This window comes from Synchiropus splendidus, chromosome 8, assembly GCF_027744825.2.
Source record: "Synchiropus splendidus isolate RoL2022-P1 chromosome 8, RoL_Sspl_1.0, whole genome shotgun sequence".
NCBI classification, from domain to species: domain Eukaryota; kingdom Metazoa; phylum Chordata; class Actinopteri; order Syngnathiformes; family Callionymidae; genus Synchiropus; species Synchiropus splendidus.
In genome coordinates this window covers 8,440,081-8,456,106 of record NC_071341.1, presented here as the reverse complement: position 1 = coordinate 8,456,106, position 16,026 = coordinate 8,440,081, and the positions used below count along the sequence as shown (strand labels likewise).

Below are 16,026 nucleotides of genomic sequence, written 5' to 3'. Positions count from 1 at the left end.
TCAAAAGCCAACATTTTCACTTAAATGGTCCAAAGACTCTTGTTTGAATTTCCTCGGTAAAATGTTAAAATGGAGTTAGTGCCCTTTGTTTAACCTCTTAAAACTCTTATTTAAAAAAACTTAATAGAATTCCAAATTATTACTATTCAATTATTCCTCGACATTTTCAAAGTGAACACAATTGAATTGCATTAAAAAAAGGCAGCTAACACAGATGAATGTGTTTCATACAAACCTTTACTTAATAAACCATTTTCAGTTCCTTGTAACTGGTCTCTACAGTTCTGCTCCTGACCTTCAAGATACTTCAAGTAAAACAGTGCAGGTTAATTTGTGCACTTAAAAGCAGATCAAGTTTTGATTAGAAACAAACCACAATCAGTCATAACATTATGACCACCAACAAGCTGAACATTCATGGCGCTTGTCAACTAGTGACAGACTTTCAAAGCTTCATGAAACAGTGTCCTCATTTTCTCAGCTCAGTTGGTTTGGTTTAAAAAAGTTGGGTTTCATTGAAATAGTCAAATCCCAAGAATTGAGTTTCATCTAGTGGTTTCTGAAAATGAAGACACGTTTCATTTCGTTTGTATTTCTGCACATTTCCACAAAGCTTACGGATACGGACCAAACGGAGCATGAGGGCAGTGTTGCAGTGTTACTACCTGATACAGTATGTAGCTCTAACAAGACATGAAAAAGCCTCACTGACTACCGCCTCCTACAATGCTGCCTCCTTTTTCCTCTGTGTACGGTGTACATTATCAATACTTCTTCCACAGTCACAATGTTTGTTTTTGAGTTTGTGTAGTTGAGGTTGAGCTGCTCCCCCTGGTGGATATATTGGTGAGCAGCAATACCAACACACAAAACCCAAGGAAGCATGTGATCATTGACGGTAACCTAGTTTGAAACGTAAGGGTACAATTTCGTACGTAAAGGGGGCATGAATGAGCCTTTACAGTAAGATGATGATAGCTAATGAGTTAGGTGGTCATAATGTAAGGTTGATCTACAGTCAGTCACTTGTACCTTCACGAATCATTGCTACTGAAGCTCACTGCATGAAGGTGTAAACATTGGTCCACATTCTCTCACAAATACAGTCAGCTGATCACAGCAGTCCCAATAGCAGGAAGAGTCTGTGGACGAGCATCGAGTTAACAAGTCCCACCGACGTGTATGTGGCCAACTTGTACGGCACTTCGATTTCTTTTCTTCTCTTTGCATCATGGTCCTTTTTCGGAACGTTGTACCACCAGTATAACGCCCGCAGGCTCAGTGTTTTCATCACATGACGTGTCGCAAGCAGAGCTGCGATGCCCACCAGACATCGGGAAACGCCCACAGCGAACCTGTGTGGCGTCAGTGACGGGAGTGGAACTGGAAGAACCCCTTCAGGCTCGAACGTCTGCCCCACCCGCTGGTTGACCCAGTATCCAATAGAACTTCCGGTCCACGATCCCAAGATAGTGGTGGTGTCGCCCCGTGTGGGGCTGTAGTGGTCCAGATCTGGGTACGTGAAGCTGAGGAGGAGGCCCAGGGACAGAGCCACAAATGGAGACATGATGTTGGTCAGCTGGAAGTGGTCGATGGCCTCCCAGTAGGGGAAGGTGACTAGGAGCAGGAATCCAGATATCAGGAGGCCACAGATCACATCCTGGGATGGAGGCAAATGTCAGTGAAATATCATGTCGGCTTCTGAACAGGAAATGTAAAAATAATTTGTTTGAAAAAAAATGAGTCTCCGGGTCTTTGCTGTGGACGACTCTAGAACGACTACTTCCAGTTGTAAAATGACTCAACTTTCTGAGCCCCTTAAATCAATATAGCCCCTATCGCTGCGATCACTGAGGCAGGGCTAGTTTGAGCAGTAAAAATCATCTTGTCACTATTAAACAGGAAAAATATCCACAACCACAGTGCTACATTTGACTTATCACCATGGACATACTTTTACATATCAGCTCACTGTAGACGCTTCCTCTCATTTTAGAAGCAGAACTGCAGGGTAAAAACCATCTCCTCCTAAATATGTTTTTTTATTTATTTGCTCAGTTGTTTACAGTAAATTTGAACTTTGTTATAAGAGTTTTATGAAGGTACTGAACTCTCTGGGTGGATCATGAGGCTTCATGAAACAGCGTCCTCATTTTCACTAGATGGTGCAATCTGCTCTAAAATTCTGGTATGAACAACCATCTCAAAGAAACTGCACCTCATTTTTAATCTGAGTGCGCCCCCTACTGAGCACTGAAAACAAGGACACTACTTCATGAAGCCCATAAATGCTCTCCATGCTACTGGTTTATGTTGTAGCAGCCCTTATGTCTTGACTGATAGGTAGTGATGGGCGGATGAGGCTTCATGAAACATTGTCCATATTTGCGGTGCCCACTGGATGGCACTCTTGGGTTAAAATTGATGTGAGGTTTCATTGAAGTGGTTGCTCAAACCAATGTTTCCAGAGCAGAAAGTGCCCTCTAGTGGCTTCTGAAAATATTGTCTCATGAAGCCTCATCCATCACTACCATGGATGTCAGTGAAGGGCTGGACTGCTACAATTATATTAAGTTCTGACTTGCAAAATCCTGATGGATATCAAAGGTGTCGACACTGGGGTGGAGGCATGTTGTGGATGCGGTGGGACGTCACAGAAGCACCATTGCTCCCCTCTTCAAACAGCTTCAAGAGTAACACACTTCAGCAAGACACTGCTCGAGCACACGCTGCACGTTTCCACAGAGCATCTGGCAAACAACAACGTCCCTCCACTTCCACGGCCTGCATTGTCACCAGCTATGTCACGCAATGACACTCGTGAGATTACCTCAGCCAGCACCTCTCAGCTCGCCACACATCAACAACCTTGGGGAAATGCAAATTGCCTTGTAGCAAGAGTAGCGTCCTCGGGAGAGAAAACAGAGGCAACGCTGCTCAGCCAGCATTGCTGCTCATGATGGTTATACACTAGTGATGATGTAGTACTCATCTTCTTTAGTGGCTATCTTGCACTAAAGAGACACAGACAAGAGTCTGGAACGAGGCCAACATATGCCGAGTGTCTGAAATGATCCTGTAGCGTCTACAAAGTCGGTTCAGTTGAACGCTAAATAAGAGTAAAACTGAATTCAAATTCAGCTGCACTGAGCAAGAACTGGAAGCAGAGAGTCAGCTCCAGTGACGCACCCATTAGGTGCAGGGGAACAAGCTCCTCAGCTTCAGCATCAGAGGAGAGATGCCAAACCACTGCATGGCGGCTGGAGGTCCTCATCGTGTCACAGATGTAGTGCGGCATAAAAAATGGGTGAAGCAACTTATTAGAACGGCACGTGTTGCTGGCTTGAAAGTTCGCCTCAAACTAGCTCTGAAACCACCTGCACACTTAAATAAACAAGGTATCACAGCATCACACCCTTCTCTTCCTCTGACAAGCTCGAGTCATCGCTTCCAGAACAAATCGAAGTCCTTTCCTCTCCATCAAAAAACTGCAAACAAATCGCTTCAATTTTCGCCAATAATCCCCATGACTTCCTCCTCTTCCTGGCACACCGCCCTGCTTGTTTGCTGAGTTTGTACTGTACCTCGGCTTACGTCACCAAATGGCACCAGTCTTTGACCTAGTTATGCCGATGATGCAATGTGATCATAATATCATTTATGGCAGTATATGAAAACTTTATTGTTTCTGTATCCACAGAATGAGGACAGTGTTTTCTTTCCAGTTATGTCTTGGTTGACTTAGTGGTTTGGTTTTGTGCAGAAGTATAAACATGCCGTCTACATCGATTGCTCATTTTTGCTTTGGATAATACACATAATACACATTGAGAATACACATTTAATTTTAAGTAATTCAACCATCAAGGTAGCAGCCAGATGTCGATACTAGTGGGAAGATTAGTAATCAGTTGGGTGGATACAATGTTGTGAGCCAAGACAGAGTTTAAAAGGAAAGGTTGAGGTCCAGACAGTATAAATAATGCATTTCTGGAAGCAACTGTATGTGTGTGTGTGTGTGCGCGCGTCTGTCTGCTCACCAGGACGGAGTGCATGCCGGTGTAGAGGCGACTCAGGGACACCAGAGTCGACATGGCCGTCGCCGTCAGCAGGCCCAGGTGGAACGGGAACTGCAAAACAACCACACGTCAGCATTGAAGATAGCGCATGTCGGACGTGATCCGGAGAGGGAGATGGAATCTGGGCTGGAATGCCGCTCGACCATTGTTGCAGTTGAGTTCTGACATTCCTCTCCTCACCCCCGATCAACAGTCCCCTTTTTAACTTCCCCACCTCCTCTTTTTTTACATGCCGTCGTCGCATCATCTATTCGTCAATCCTGCGACGTGTTGGTACTCCATCTTTCTCCCAACAGTCACGCCACCCCTCTACTGTCCCGCCATCCTCTCTTCCCTCCCTCCTTTACCTATATCCACAGGTTTTGTTCTGGGTGCATTTCAATAACAGAGGGAAGAGAGGCCTCATGTATTCATTCACCTCCTCCCCCGTCTCTGCCTTTTTACTCCGTCTTTTCCTCTCTTTTTCAGCTGGAAGCCTTTTCACTGGTAGTTCATGAAGGGACTTTTTTTTTCAATGACCACAAAGGATGCCAGGGACAGGAGGGGGTCACTCCGTGATTGACTGTCGTGACCTCTGACCTGGCCCGGGAACTGTGCACGCTGCCCCGAGGCCTTGTGGCTTTCAGGGCATTCTCGGAGAGCTTCCAGCTCATCTCTTGCCGAGCGTGCCCCTTTTGTTTTACAGGACTGAAGGAGAGGAATGTCGGGCCAAAGTTAAGTGCTCTACTGTACCCGGCCGTGTCAAAGTCGCTCTCTCTGAACTTGAGAGGCGCAGATGTTTGACGGCGACGTGATCCCGCCACAAATCAGCCCGACAGCTGCCGAGGCTGTGAACGACTACCGCGAGCCGCTGAGGGGGCGCGGGGCAGGACGGCTCGTGATTGAGCCTCTCAGAGTTTTATTGACTTGGCGCTGGAGTGGGAGAGATAAAGGGAGGAAGAGTCCGGAGGAGGAGGAGGAGGCGGGAGGTGTGACAGTCATTGACTCGGCTGAGTCCATCAGAAGACCAAACGCCAGCCCGAAAGGTGTGGCGAATGGTGACTGATGGGGACTGCTAGCCCCGCCCCTCCTGGCCTATTGTCCAGCGGCTGGCTGACGGACAGCAGTGTCACTCCCTCCTGCCCACTCAACTACCCGAGCGTGAGGCGCAGCGCAGCATCATTTACCAGTTGCTCTTAATGAAGTTATCACGGACTGGATCCCTGCCAGACTGGCAGAGGGGACCATTCACGCTGTAGTTACATCACTAATGAGTCTCCGGGTCTGACCTGCACTTCACCTCCGAGGACTCGGGTCGAATGAGGATCTTCTCAGGACTTGATATATTCCGATTCCTTCCCTTAATACGTCTGTAATAATGGCAGGGCAAACCGAGATGTGGAAATAATCTACTCCGGTCCAAGTCAATGATCAAAATGAATCTCTGACTTGGCGTATCACGGTTAATCTTTCCAATAAGGACACTCTCTTCCGCAGGTGTTTGAGTGGAGGAGCATCTTTACGATCTTATGGAGCAAGACATGCCCTAGCCTCGCTGCTGTGGCAGTCCAGCCTGTGCTTCAGGTGCGGGGTGTCGCTCAGATCTGTGAATCTTTTCCTATCTGGCAACTCGAGCAAACACACGTATGAATCTGTGACCTCACAGTACATTCCAGAGCATCTGGGAAGGATTGCTGCTGAGTTAAAAAAATATTTTCTTCCTGCAATGTAGCGACTCGGATGCTCAGATGTGAGTCAGAATGTATGAGTTCATGATATAACTGGACGTAAACTTCTTTAGTAGCTGGTGAATTATTTGATTTAAGGTTTTGAGACATCACTTGGCTCAAACCTTGTAGACAACTGATCTGTCTCTGCTGTGCCTCTGGCAGCCGTATCCTCATCTCACCCCTCCCTGGCCACCATGATGGCTGCAGTGCTGCTTGCACAGTGAAGTTCAGGACTGAAGCCCACAGAGACGCTTCAGCATCGACCTCCATGCTGCTTCAGTTATAGCCAGCAACTGTTGGGTGGATGGTCTCGCGCCTGCTCCACTACAGTCTCCTCCTCTCTACAAAAGATAATCCAGACCACTGACAGAGTGTCAGTGTCACAAAGGAAGTCAATTGAACCTTGTTGAGGGGGCACCGATTTTCCAAGGCTTTGAAGTGGAAGCTGAGCTCGGCATTTCAGCGGATAGCATCATGGTTACACTAAAATATAGACTGTATGATCCATTTTAAGCTTGAGTTATTTCACAGACATAGGGCAAAAACAATGTAACAAATTGTCAGCAGGATATGTACAGTATTTTGGTTGGCAGCGGCAGCCATCTTTACTGCTGTTGCAGATGCTAATCTGATTGAACATGTGTTTTAAATGAATTAACCTTGACTTTCGTGCATCCCAACTACAACAAACAAGTTTTTCAACATCTTTTCTGCTTCAATTTGAGATCTAATATTCAGGTTATGGCCCAGCTGAAGACATTCTACTGAGCACCGCAACATTAGCCTAGCATCCTGTGTCTCATGCATTTAAGTGGTTAGCTCACAGTGGAAGCGCTCCTGTGTACAACTTTATTGACTTGCACACTTTGACCAAACTCTTGACTTTGTACATGCATAAACGCATATATTTTCCCAATCTTGGTTCAAAGTGAAGTGAGTGTATTATTCAAGGAGGTTTATTTGTAACAGCATGAGGAGCAAATAGCCACACAAAACTAGAATGCTAATAAATGTATGAACAGAACAGAATGAATTCAAGTGTTTTTAATTTAAAAAAGAAAAAACACTATTTGAACTACAAGTCGTAGTTTTGTTTCACTGGTACTGTGACTTATATTGTGATGCAATATAAAAATATATACTTTTCATGTTCTAAAACATTACTTCACGCTGACCCAGAAGACGCCCAAACATCTTCTGATGCAAGCGTGAAGCTCTTCAGCAAAGACGGTCTGCATACCTGGACCCTGGAGGGGGCGCTGAGCAACAGCGTGAAGGAGATGGCGGTGGCGGCCATGGCGTGTGTGGAGGGTAAGCCGTACTCCGCGTCAACACGCATCTCCAGCTTGACAACAGGAGGCGACCGGGGGCGCGGCAACTTTAGGACATCCTTCATCACCTGGCCGATGTACATGACGAACTGTCAAGCGACAGGAAAATTTTGTTACAATCGTAAACATTTTCTCTGCAGGTCTGCTGGACAAACTGACATCATCACAGCTCAACAGCTCAGGAGGAAGCAGGCGCCCAACATGTGAGTAACCGATTTGGGGAAGTAAAATCCTGATTAGGATGTTTCTCTAAAGCAAACCACTCACTGCCATAAATAAATCAGGACCACTCCAGCAATATACAAAAAAAAAAAAAAAAACTACAAAGTCCGGAAGCTGCGGACGCTGCAGTCTGAAGTAACCGAATCTATGGGAAGAGACTGGGACTTGCTGACACAGCGTCTTCACCAGACAGCCTTGCATGTGATGAGAGGGTCAAGGCAAGGTCTAAGGTGATGCACAGGTAGAAGAGTGTGTCCTGCCGAAAAGTGCAGCCTTTCACTGAGATCCCCAGCGGACTGTTGGAGGGGCAGCCTGCTCCAGAAGCAGGTTTATTTAAAGCTCTGCCTTGTATATTTAATGACTGGCTGTCATGGCCAGGCTCAGGGAAGCAGCGCACACACACACACACGCACCGAGGGAGCAGGACACTAATGTGTGTGTTTAAGCTCTGGAGCCCAGAGGTGCATATTACCACCCTCACCAACACTGTCATTAAGACCTGCCCGCTTCTCATTCTGCCACTTGTGACACGAGAGGCCGGACTCTGGTGTCTAACTGGAAATCTATTTATCTATTTCATCATGATATTACGGGTATTTATTTACTGTCTTGTGTTATTTGATAGGTTGTGTTTGTTGCGCATCCTTAATGTCTTTGGTACGTGTCAGTGTCTTTGTTGTCAATAGTGTGAATTTCCCCACTGTGGGACTAGTACAGTCCATCTAATCTAGTGAACGGACGTATCCCGCAGATCCGATTGACATTCATCCATCTTCAGTTAACCACTGCTTAGGTCTGCTAACCACCAAGACAGTGAGTTTCTCCAATATTTGACTCACTCGACAAAAGCTGCAGTAAGCGGTTTTCATCGTACTGCTTTGACATTTTGCAAAGACAAATACAAAACAACACAATTGGCATGAGCAAAAGTTGCAGAGACCTCACTATTATAATGATGGAGAAGCTTGGAGTCAAAGTTTGGGAGGCTAGACTCAGACTGTGGGCAGGAGATATAGTGAACATGTCGGGTAAATAAGGACATGAAGAGCACAGATGTGACCGAGGGGGGCGCAAGCTGTTCTCGCTTTGTGATCACTCGTAACTCTAAACAAAAGGCACAGCATTGTTATGCGTGTATATTGTGTATATTTAGGCAAATAAAACCTGCTTTCTATAGTTTTCTGGCTCAACTCTCAAGAAAAGCAATTGTCAAGGGGAACTTTTGGGACGAATTTCAGTTTATAAAACTGAAATGAATAAAGATGCCGACATCAAGGGTCAGGACAACACAATAATATTCACACATTTCTCAAATATAATCTGTCATTTTAATAAAAGGAACAGAAAACTTTGCGATGATTTGGTTTCCGTTCCACCCCAAAATAAGCTGAAAGCATCGAGAACTGACTTTCTACGCTTGTATTTTTTGCAAATGCTTGAGCTACTTTGTATCCCTTCTCACTTCAAGTGCACATTACTCCAGGATTTACATCTGCCCACACCAAAACAGAATAATTGGCGATGATGCACTTGCTGACAACGCTGAGGCTGGCCTCGTGCATTTACCATGACTTGGCTCACTCACAAGCAGACTGTGTTTCAGTGAGGTCAAAATCCTCGGCCGCCCCACCGGCGCTGTCTACAAATCAGCCTCATCAGAAGACCCTCCACAGGAAGACGGGTCACGGTGAGGGAGCAGCATCAACAGGCAGAGTGCGTGTCATGAATGAGTGTATTGATCGAGTGTGGTGAGTTAGACTTTGATCTGTCAACAAGCGGATTAGAGGGAGACAAGAGTGCTACATGTGTCACCACCTATAGGAGGCAGGACACACACACACACAGCATTTGCCTGTTTATTTTACCCCTATTCACAGACATTTAAGTGCCACATCTAAGTCAAAATAACTTCATAGTGACTGATAATCTTTTAAACTGCAGTCTTTGCAAGTACAGGATTGAAATGAAGTCAAATCGATTTTTTGACAAGCCCTTACTAATAACAAAATAAAAGACCAACTGACCAGCATCATATACATGTTACAGTAAATAAATACATGAAACAGCTCCATTCAAAATATAAATGTTAAATAAAATCCAAAATGTTGGGCAGTGTAGGAGGTCGAGTCTTGGTAAAGGCACCACAAGCGTTGGAAAGAATCCTGTATTACATTCGACTAATATTTATGGGGTTTTTTTACCTACAAGTCTGTGGTACAAGCAATGCATCATGAGTATGGTGGAGTCACCGCCATTATCTTATGATACACTCCAGGTGTGTGTTGGTCAGTGCTTGCAAGTGAACGACTAAACTGGATGTTTTTATCGTGTCAGAGACTGAGGCGGCGGCCGCTGTGAACCCTGGGTAACTTGGCCAGCACAATGGAAGGGTGCTGTTAAGAAGTGCATGATGATGTGCCCCCCCCAGGGAATGATGGTCCAAATGGTCAGCCAGAGAACGCTGGCGCTGCTGATGAGGCCAATAAAACACTCGGCTGGTAGACTGAGGGGGAGGAGAGCTGGTAATGTCTAACTAGAGGGAGGGGATGGAGTGTTTAGAAGGCTTGATGAGAGAGGAAAGAAGCAGAGAGAGAGTGTGTGTGTGTGTGTGTGTGTTTACACGTCTTGAAAGGAGTTCACGTGGCGGCCTGGTGCGGCCAGGACGCCAGAAGAATGCCGTCTCCTGCCCTCGGGGGGCGAAACAGGGAGTTCAGATATAGGGCACCACACCAAGCACCCAGAAGCAGGGACACAAAGGGCATAAAAACACACCCAGTGTATTTGCCGAACAAGTCTGACATGTTTGCAAGCTATAGGGCCATTATTCGGGCACGATAACCATCTTAAATGGGGAGATCTTTGCGACATGAGTCCTCACGCATCCCATATCTAATGTCAGAAGTCAGGTCAGCTTGGCCACTGTGGCCCCAGGCCAGACATGGCAGTGTCACAGACGGGTCACTGGGACGATGAAAAGAGGTTGAGAGGTGAAGAGCGGACCAGCGGGGAGAAGAGAGGACACATTGTGATGGTCAAATCGGGAGCGGCCATGCCACGCAAACACACTCACGGTCCACATGTTGACCAGGCGCCGGCAGAGGAAGGGGTCCACGTTCCATTCCACGCACGGCAGACAGGTGATGTAGAAGACCTCATGCCCCAGACTGGCCGACAACAAGAAGAGCAGGTGCAGGAACTTGTTTCGAACCTCATACTTTGGCTTGCTGCAGACCTGAGGAGAAAGATCGGCACTTAAGATAGGGACTCTGTCTCGTTTGTAGGGCAACATTTGACTTCAAAATGTGAGGATCTCAACTCCTCCTATGTATTCTGGCATACATAAACACACTTTAATCCCAACTGTCAACATAACCAACCATGCATCAGGCAGCAATAATAATTTGCCCAGTTTTGCCGATTGCAAGTTTCAACGCGTTAATCTGCCTTAAAGTCGTCAGTCTGCCGGCTGACCCAGATCTCTGCCGTGCGGTTGTGAGTCACTCCAGATAGCAAGCGGCACCAAGGGAAGCCAATCGAATGGATTTTATTCTTTTGCCGTATGACTTGAGTTGAAAAAGCTCTGTGCATATTTGAGAAACATGTTTCTACTAAAAATACTAAAGTACAGTGAATTAAAGAAGAATCATAGCGTGGAGGAGCAGATTCCAGTGTTGGTCTGAATTTCCATCTTGGACGGTTTTAAAGGAATCTGTTGTAACTGTTGCTGCCTTGTTCCGTTCAGGACTAGCAGCAAAAAACTTGACCTAATTAAACACAGTACACCAAAATAAATCAACTTCCATGTGACTTCAGAGACAAAGCGTGGCGTTCTTTCAACCTTGTTTTGGGCTTGCTAGATGATATCGCAATAGTTTGGATCAGGCTTTTAGCTGGGATTTTTTTTAGAGGGTGTACTTCCCCTCACCCTTTGTATAGTTGAGCTGTTTTGTTCAGGATTCTCACACTGTTTCTCCATCTTTGAGGAGCTAAATCAATGCTCATCCACATTGCACCACAGAATTTGGACCAATGAAAATCTATTTTGAGATGTGGCGAGATGTGGCGCAACATTTGAGGTGCAAAACAACAGGACCACAGCGGAAGGTGACTAAAGGCTGGAGTCACCAATCTCAAAAAAAAAAAACAACTCATTACTTGAGGGAATCACATTTTTAATCTCAAGGTGTCAAACTGCGACTATCTAGTGGACATTTGCATGCAGTATTCATAAAGTCAGTCTTCTGTGTTGCATGTTGACATCTTTCTCTTTCCCTTATTTGACCACACACTTTCACGACAGAACGATGGAGGGAGTGATCCTTGTCGGACCCGCGACGCCAAAGACTGCCTGCACTGGAGAGCTAACAGAGCCAATGGCTAATGTGACATCTCACAACAAAACTTTATTGATACCCATGGACTGTCAAAGTTTGCTTTGTGGTTTAAAAGTTTGGGGAAAACTAAATGCATTACAAAATAAAATGTAAAGCGAGAAAGAATAATTGTTTTTATGAAGCAAGTTCAGGCAAAGAAAACAAGAATTTGTCTGGAAAACTACAATAAAATAATCAAAAAGTTATTTAAAGTAAGTAAATAAACAGATAAATCATTATATATTTTGCCATATTGCCCACCCCTTTCTGGACCCATTTAAAACAAATACATTTTCTGCAAATAGCGTGTTAAAATAACAACCCAGTGTCAATAGCTACAGTTTTTCCACAAATGAATTGGGATTTTCTATAGGATCTTAAGCACAAGCCACTTCGGCTGAAGTTCCTTTGGTGGTGTGCCCCAGGATTTTTTCAATGAACCTCAGGTTCCATGGCTAGAAAAAGGTTGAAAAACAGTAGTAAATAGTCGGCATTTTTTACTCTTGGTATCGGTGAGGACTTAGCCCGAGCAAGCCTGGTTTGATTCCCCATCAAGACACTTTCTTTTCACAGCTACCAAACAGAATTGTTGACTTATGGAATTTGTTTTGTTGCTTGACGGTATGCTGTCAACGTCATGTGACATGAGCTCCTTGGTGCAGGCATTAGCAGGTGGATTCACTGTAACCGAACTTCATATTCAACTAGCTGACAAGCTCAATTTTCTTCTGGGTCTGATTCTTATAGGAACCAAATACAGAAATCCAATGCCTTTGACCAGTTTGAAAAACATTAAGAGAAGCACCAGCTTTGACAGCGAGGATCTTATGCACACGTCCAGTGCACTCTTCTAGGTTCACAGTGACAGAACACACAACCGTGCACACAGTGCTGGAAAAAACGTTGGAAAACCCTGAAAACTTGACAATCTCAAATATCGTCATACAGACACAAACACAAATCATATTTACTTCACATCAAAGCCCACAAAGTCAACAAATAACAGAGAATGTGTTCAAGACTGAACAAAAGAAATAATCACATCACCAAAAATAATTATAATAAATAATGAAATAATACTATAACTGATTCTGAATCCTAATCTTGATATTCTACGAAGTGAAAGATAAACACAACACCTGTGAACCAGGAAGTTCCCATGTATTTGTGTTGTTTGTACGCCTGAGTTCCGCAACACAGTGAGGTGAACTCATTCAATAGTGAGCGACTTCTGCGCTCCACGGGCGAACTCCGCGTCACGTGATCTGTCTCTGGCAGGCACACCCGGATGTTGGGTTCTTCACAGGGACGGTTTGCCCGCAGGGCAGCGGATCCCCGTCGCTCATCACTGACCCAGTGTTCCCACAGGAGCCCGTCAGGAATGTAAACATCCTTCAGACTGATGGAGATGTGACAGACCTCGACAAACGAGAAAAGCCAGTGTCTTGCCGTGTAAATAAACCACATTTTTCAGTGCTTCTTTTACGACAAACTCGGATGCGAGCAGTATCCAGCAGAGTAAATATTCAAACAAGACGCGCCTCACCTCTGCAGCGCATCCGTTTTGCTCATATTTATAGTTAGAATTGGGGTCTTGGCGGCCCCTCCTGCTCCGCGCACCTCCACATGGTTCCTCCTCGAGAGCCCGGGTGTCCTGGTTGTGTTGCGGCGCTTCGACCAGGAAGAGTCCGCACCGTCTCTGAAAGCCGGCCACAAGCTGCGGCTCGTTGAGGTGCGCCAGGAGCCCCAGCATGGCAGGAAGGACTCGAGGGTCTCGGGGCGGAACAGGTGTTTGTGTCAGGCAGCAGGAGAAGCACGTTGCATCAGGAGCGGAGCACAGGTGCGGCTGATGTGTGGCACAGGTGAGCGCAGCGGGGCGGTGCTTCACGAGGGACGAACCCGCCAGCTTGACCTTTAGACACAGCGGTACTTAATGTTTAGGGCGGTTTATGACGAAGTGATGAATTGGATTTCTGTGATGGAAGGTGGTGTCAATGAGGTGTGATTTACAGATTTACAGTGACTCATTACATTTAGCTCCTCCTCATTATTATTTTCCTACAGCAAACTACACTAAAATGTAAAATATGAATATGATTTGATTATTATAAATATGTTTTTTTTGGGACGTCTTGCTGTTAATCATTCGAGATATTCACATTTTATGTTGGTTAGGTTTCGTAGTGAATTTTGTGTGACACGTTCTCGCTCCCGCAGAGGTGTCTAGAGATTTGTGAATTTAAGAATGTGTTGTATCTGTCTCTCAAAGCTTAGGGTTGTAAATGATTTATTGAACTCCCTGAAGATCTTAGAGTCCAGGTTTTGCTGCCAGACTTTTTAGCTTTTCACAAAGTGAGTGACAGAACCACTGGTTAGGTTTCTAAAGTTAAGCCACTTTCTTATTCTTAATAACACATTTTTCAAAACCTCAATATGCGTCCAGGGCCGGTACCAGACGTGTTACATGTGTAGTGCTTGACCTTCTGCTTGTTGACTAAAGGTTGGTAATAATTTGGGCGACATGTTTGAGGTGAGTCACCCTCTATAAACCAATAAAATCGCAGCTCCTGTTCATTTCACAGTCCGCCGGGATTACTCCAGGGAATTTTCACACAGTGTTGACATTGTTATGGCATTATTAATGTCATTTCACCTGGATATGGATTCTAACCTGAAATGTGTCCTAGATGTGTCACATCACCTAGACACAATGAGTCACCCTTGTCTTTAGAAGGCAGTGGAGGAGAAAAGTTTCTGCTGTGTGCTAATGGCAGGACTGCTGAATGTTCATGTAACAATGTGATGGTTTATTTCTTTCTTTGATCAGTTTTGAACACATTTTCTGTTATTTGTTGACTGTAATATGACAATGTTGAGAACTGCCAAGAATATTGTTTTGTTTGCGTTTCTTCACAACAGTAAACACAAAATAAATCATCATTTTTTTCACAGTAATATTTGAGATTGGATCAAATTTTAATTGTGTCAGAAAATGATCATCTATATAGCTCCAAGTCTGCACTTTATACCCATTTAAAAAAGTATGTGTGGGAATTGCTAAATGTTGGCGGGTAGAAACCAATGTGAGTTATCTAGAGCTCACCTGATGAGCTGATGTTGAAGTCAAAAATATTCTTGTCAGAATATCAAAGATGAAGTGGAGCAAAGGAAAGAAAAAGAACAAAAGAACTTTCTTATCAAAAATGTGCTTTGTAATGGCGCCAGCAATCCCCGCAACCCTCAACAGGACTAAGCGGTTGTATGTATATATTGTGCAACTTTTTTCTTCAGTAAGCAATTTTTGCACACTATAAGGGCGGCTTTGCATCAAAATAAAATGCAAAAAGTTTTTTTAAAATTTCAAGATTATATCTAGTTAAAATGACCAAAATGACGCTAATAAGGTGGTGTAGCATTGAAGTGGCGGGTGAGTTTTTAGAAAAACAAAATGCATGTCCCTCTCCCTCACAGCCAAAACACACTAAGACAATAGTTAAATGTGGTTGAGAAGTTGCTCCATGAAGTATGTCAGTGGCACATTTTGTAGTACGGTGCATCATCAATCCCATGGTCCTTTAAGGGTCACTCAGTTCTAATTACGTGATGTGTTCTGTTGACTCAAGGAATCTACATCATGTAGTGTTTATTGTGGGCGCTAAATTATTCGGAACTCGCGAATTCACAAGGCATCTCATCTTGCTAGCAAAGTGGCTAACTCTTAAAGCATGGAAAAGCATCATTGACCATATGTTGTTTTTCAGGGTGTATATTCTATATGTATTTTTTAATGAGATAATATTAAAAATATTTAAATACTGAAAATGTTCTTCTGTTTGCAGGTCGCAAAAGTCACATCTATTTAATGGACTGTAAATGAGACTGGACAGCGTAGACGGTATTTGATGTATACATTCCTTTTCATTATTAGAGGCTAATTTTAGCATGAGGCTTCTCTGTGGTTCATAATACAAAAAATTTCCTTCTTTACCACTGACTCACAACACAATTGGAATATCCTCTTAAGGCATGGCCATTCATGCTTTTTCTCACCAGCTTTTGCTGACTTATTTTTAATGTTTATTATCGCTTATCATCGTATAATATGCTTGTTAGCTCTAGCGGGCCACCCAGTATGATACGGCGGGCTGAATTTGGCCCTTGGACCCTGAGTTTGACACATGGTTGGCTCTCATCTTAAATAAGATTTTTTTTTAATACAGTGATGCCTCGATTTTCGAACGTCCCAGAATTCGAACAAATCGGAGTTTGAACAAAAATTTCTAGATTTTTTTGCTTCGGATTTCGAACGAAA

At 44.4% G+C, this 16,026-nt stretch overlaps 1 protein-coding gene across 1 annotated transcript; it reads right to left on the bottom strand.

The window, feature by feature from the left end:
• Nucleotides 1-242: 242 nt before the first annotated feature.
• Nucleotides 243-13,548, bottom strand: sgpp2 (sphingosine-1-phosphate phosphatase 2). Its single transcript, XM_053873173.1, has 5 exons — nucleotides 13,261-13,548; nucleotides 10,412-10,573; nucleotides 7,029-7,208; nucleotides 4,041-4,130; nucleotides 243-1,660 (listed from the first exon to the last, which is right to left on the bottom strand). Exons 1-5 carry the CDS (start codon nucleotides 13,465-13,467, stop codon nucleotides 1,115-1,117), a joined length of 1,185 nt encoding a protein of 394 aa, XP_053729148.1. The 5' UTR covers nucleotides 13,468-13,548; the 3' UTR covers nucleotides 243-1,114.
• Nucleotides 13,549-16,026: the final 2,478 nt, after the last annotated feature.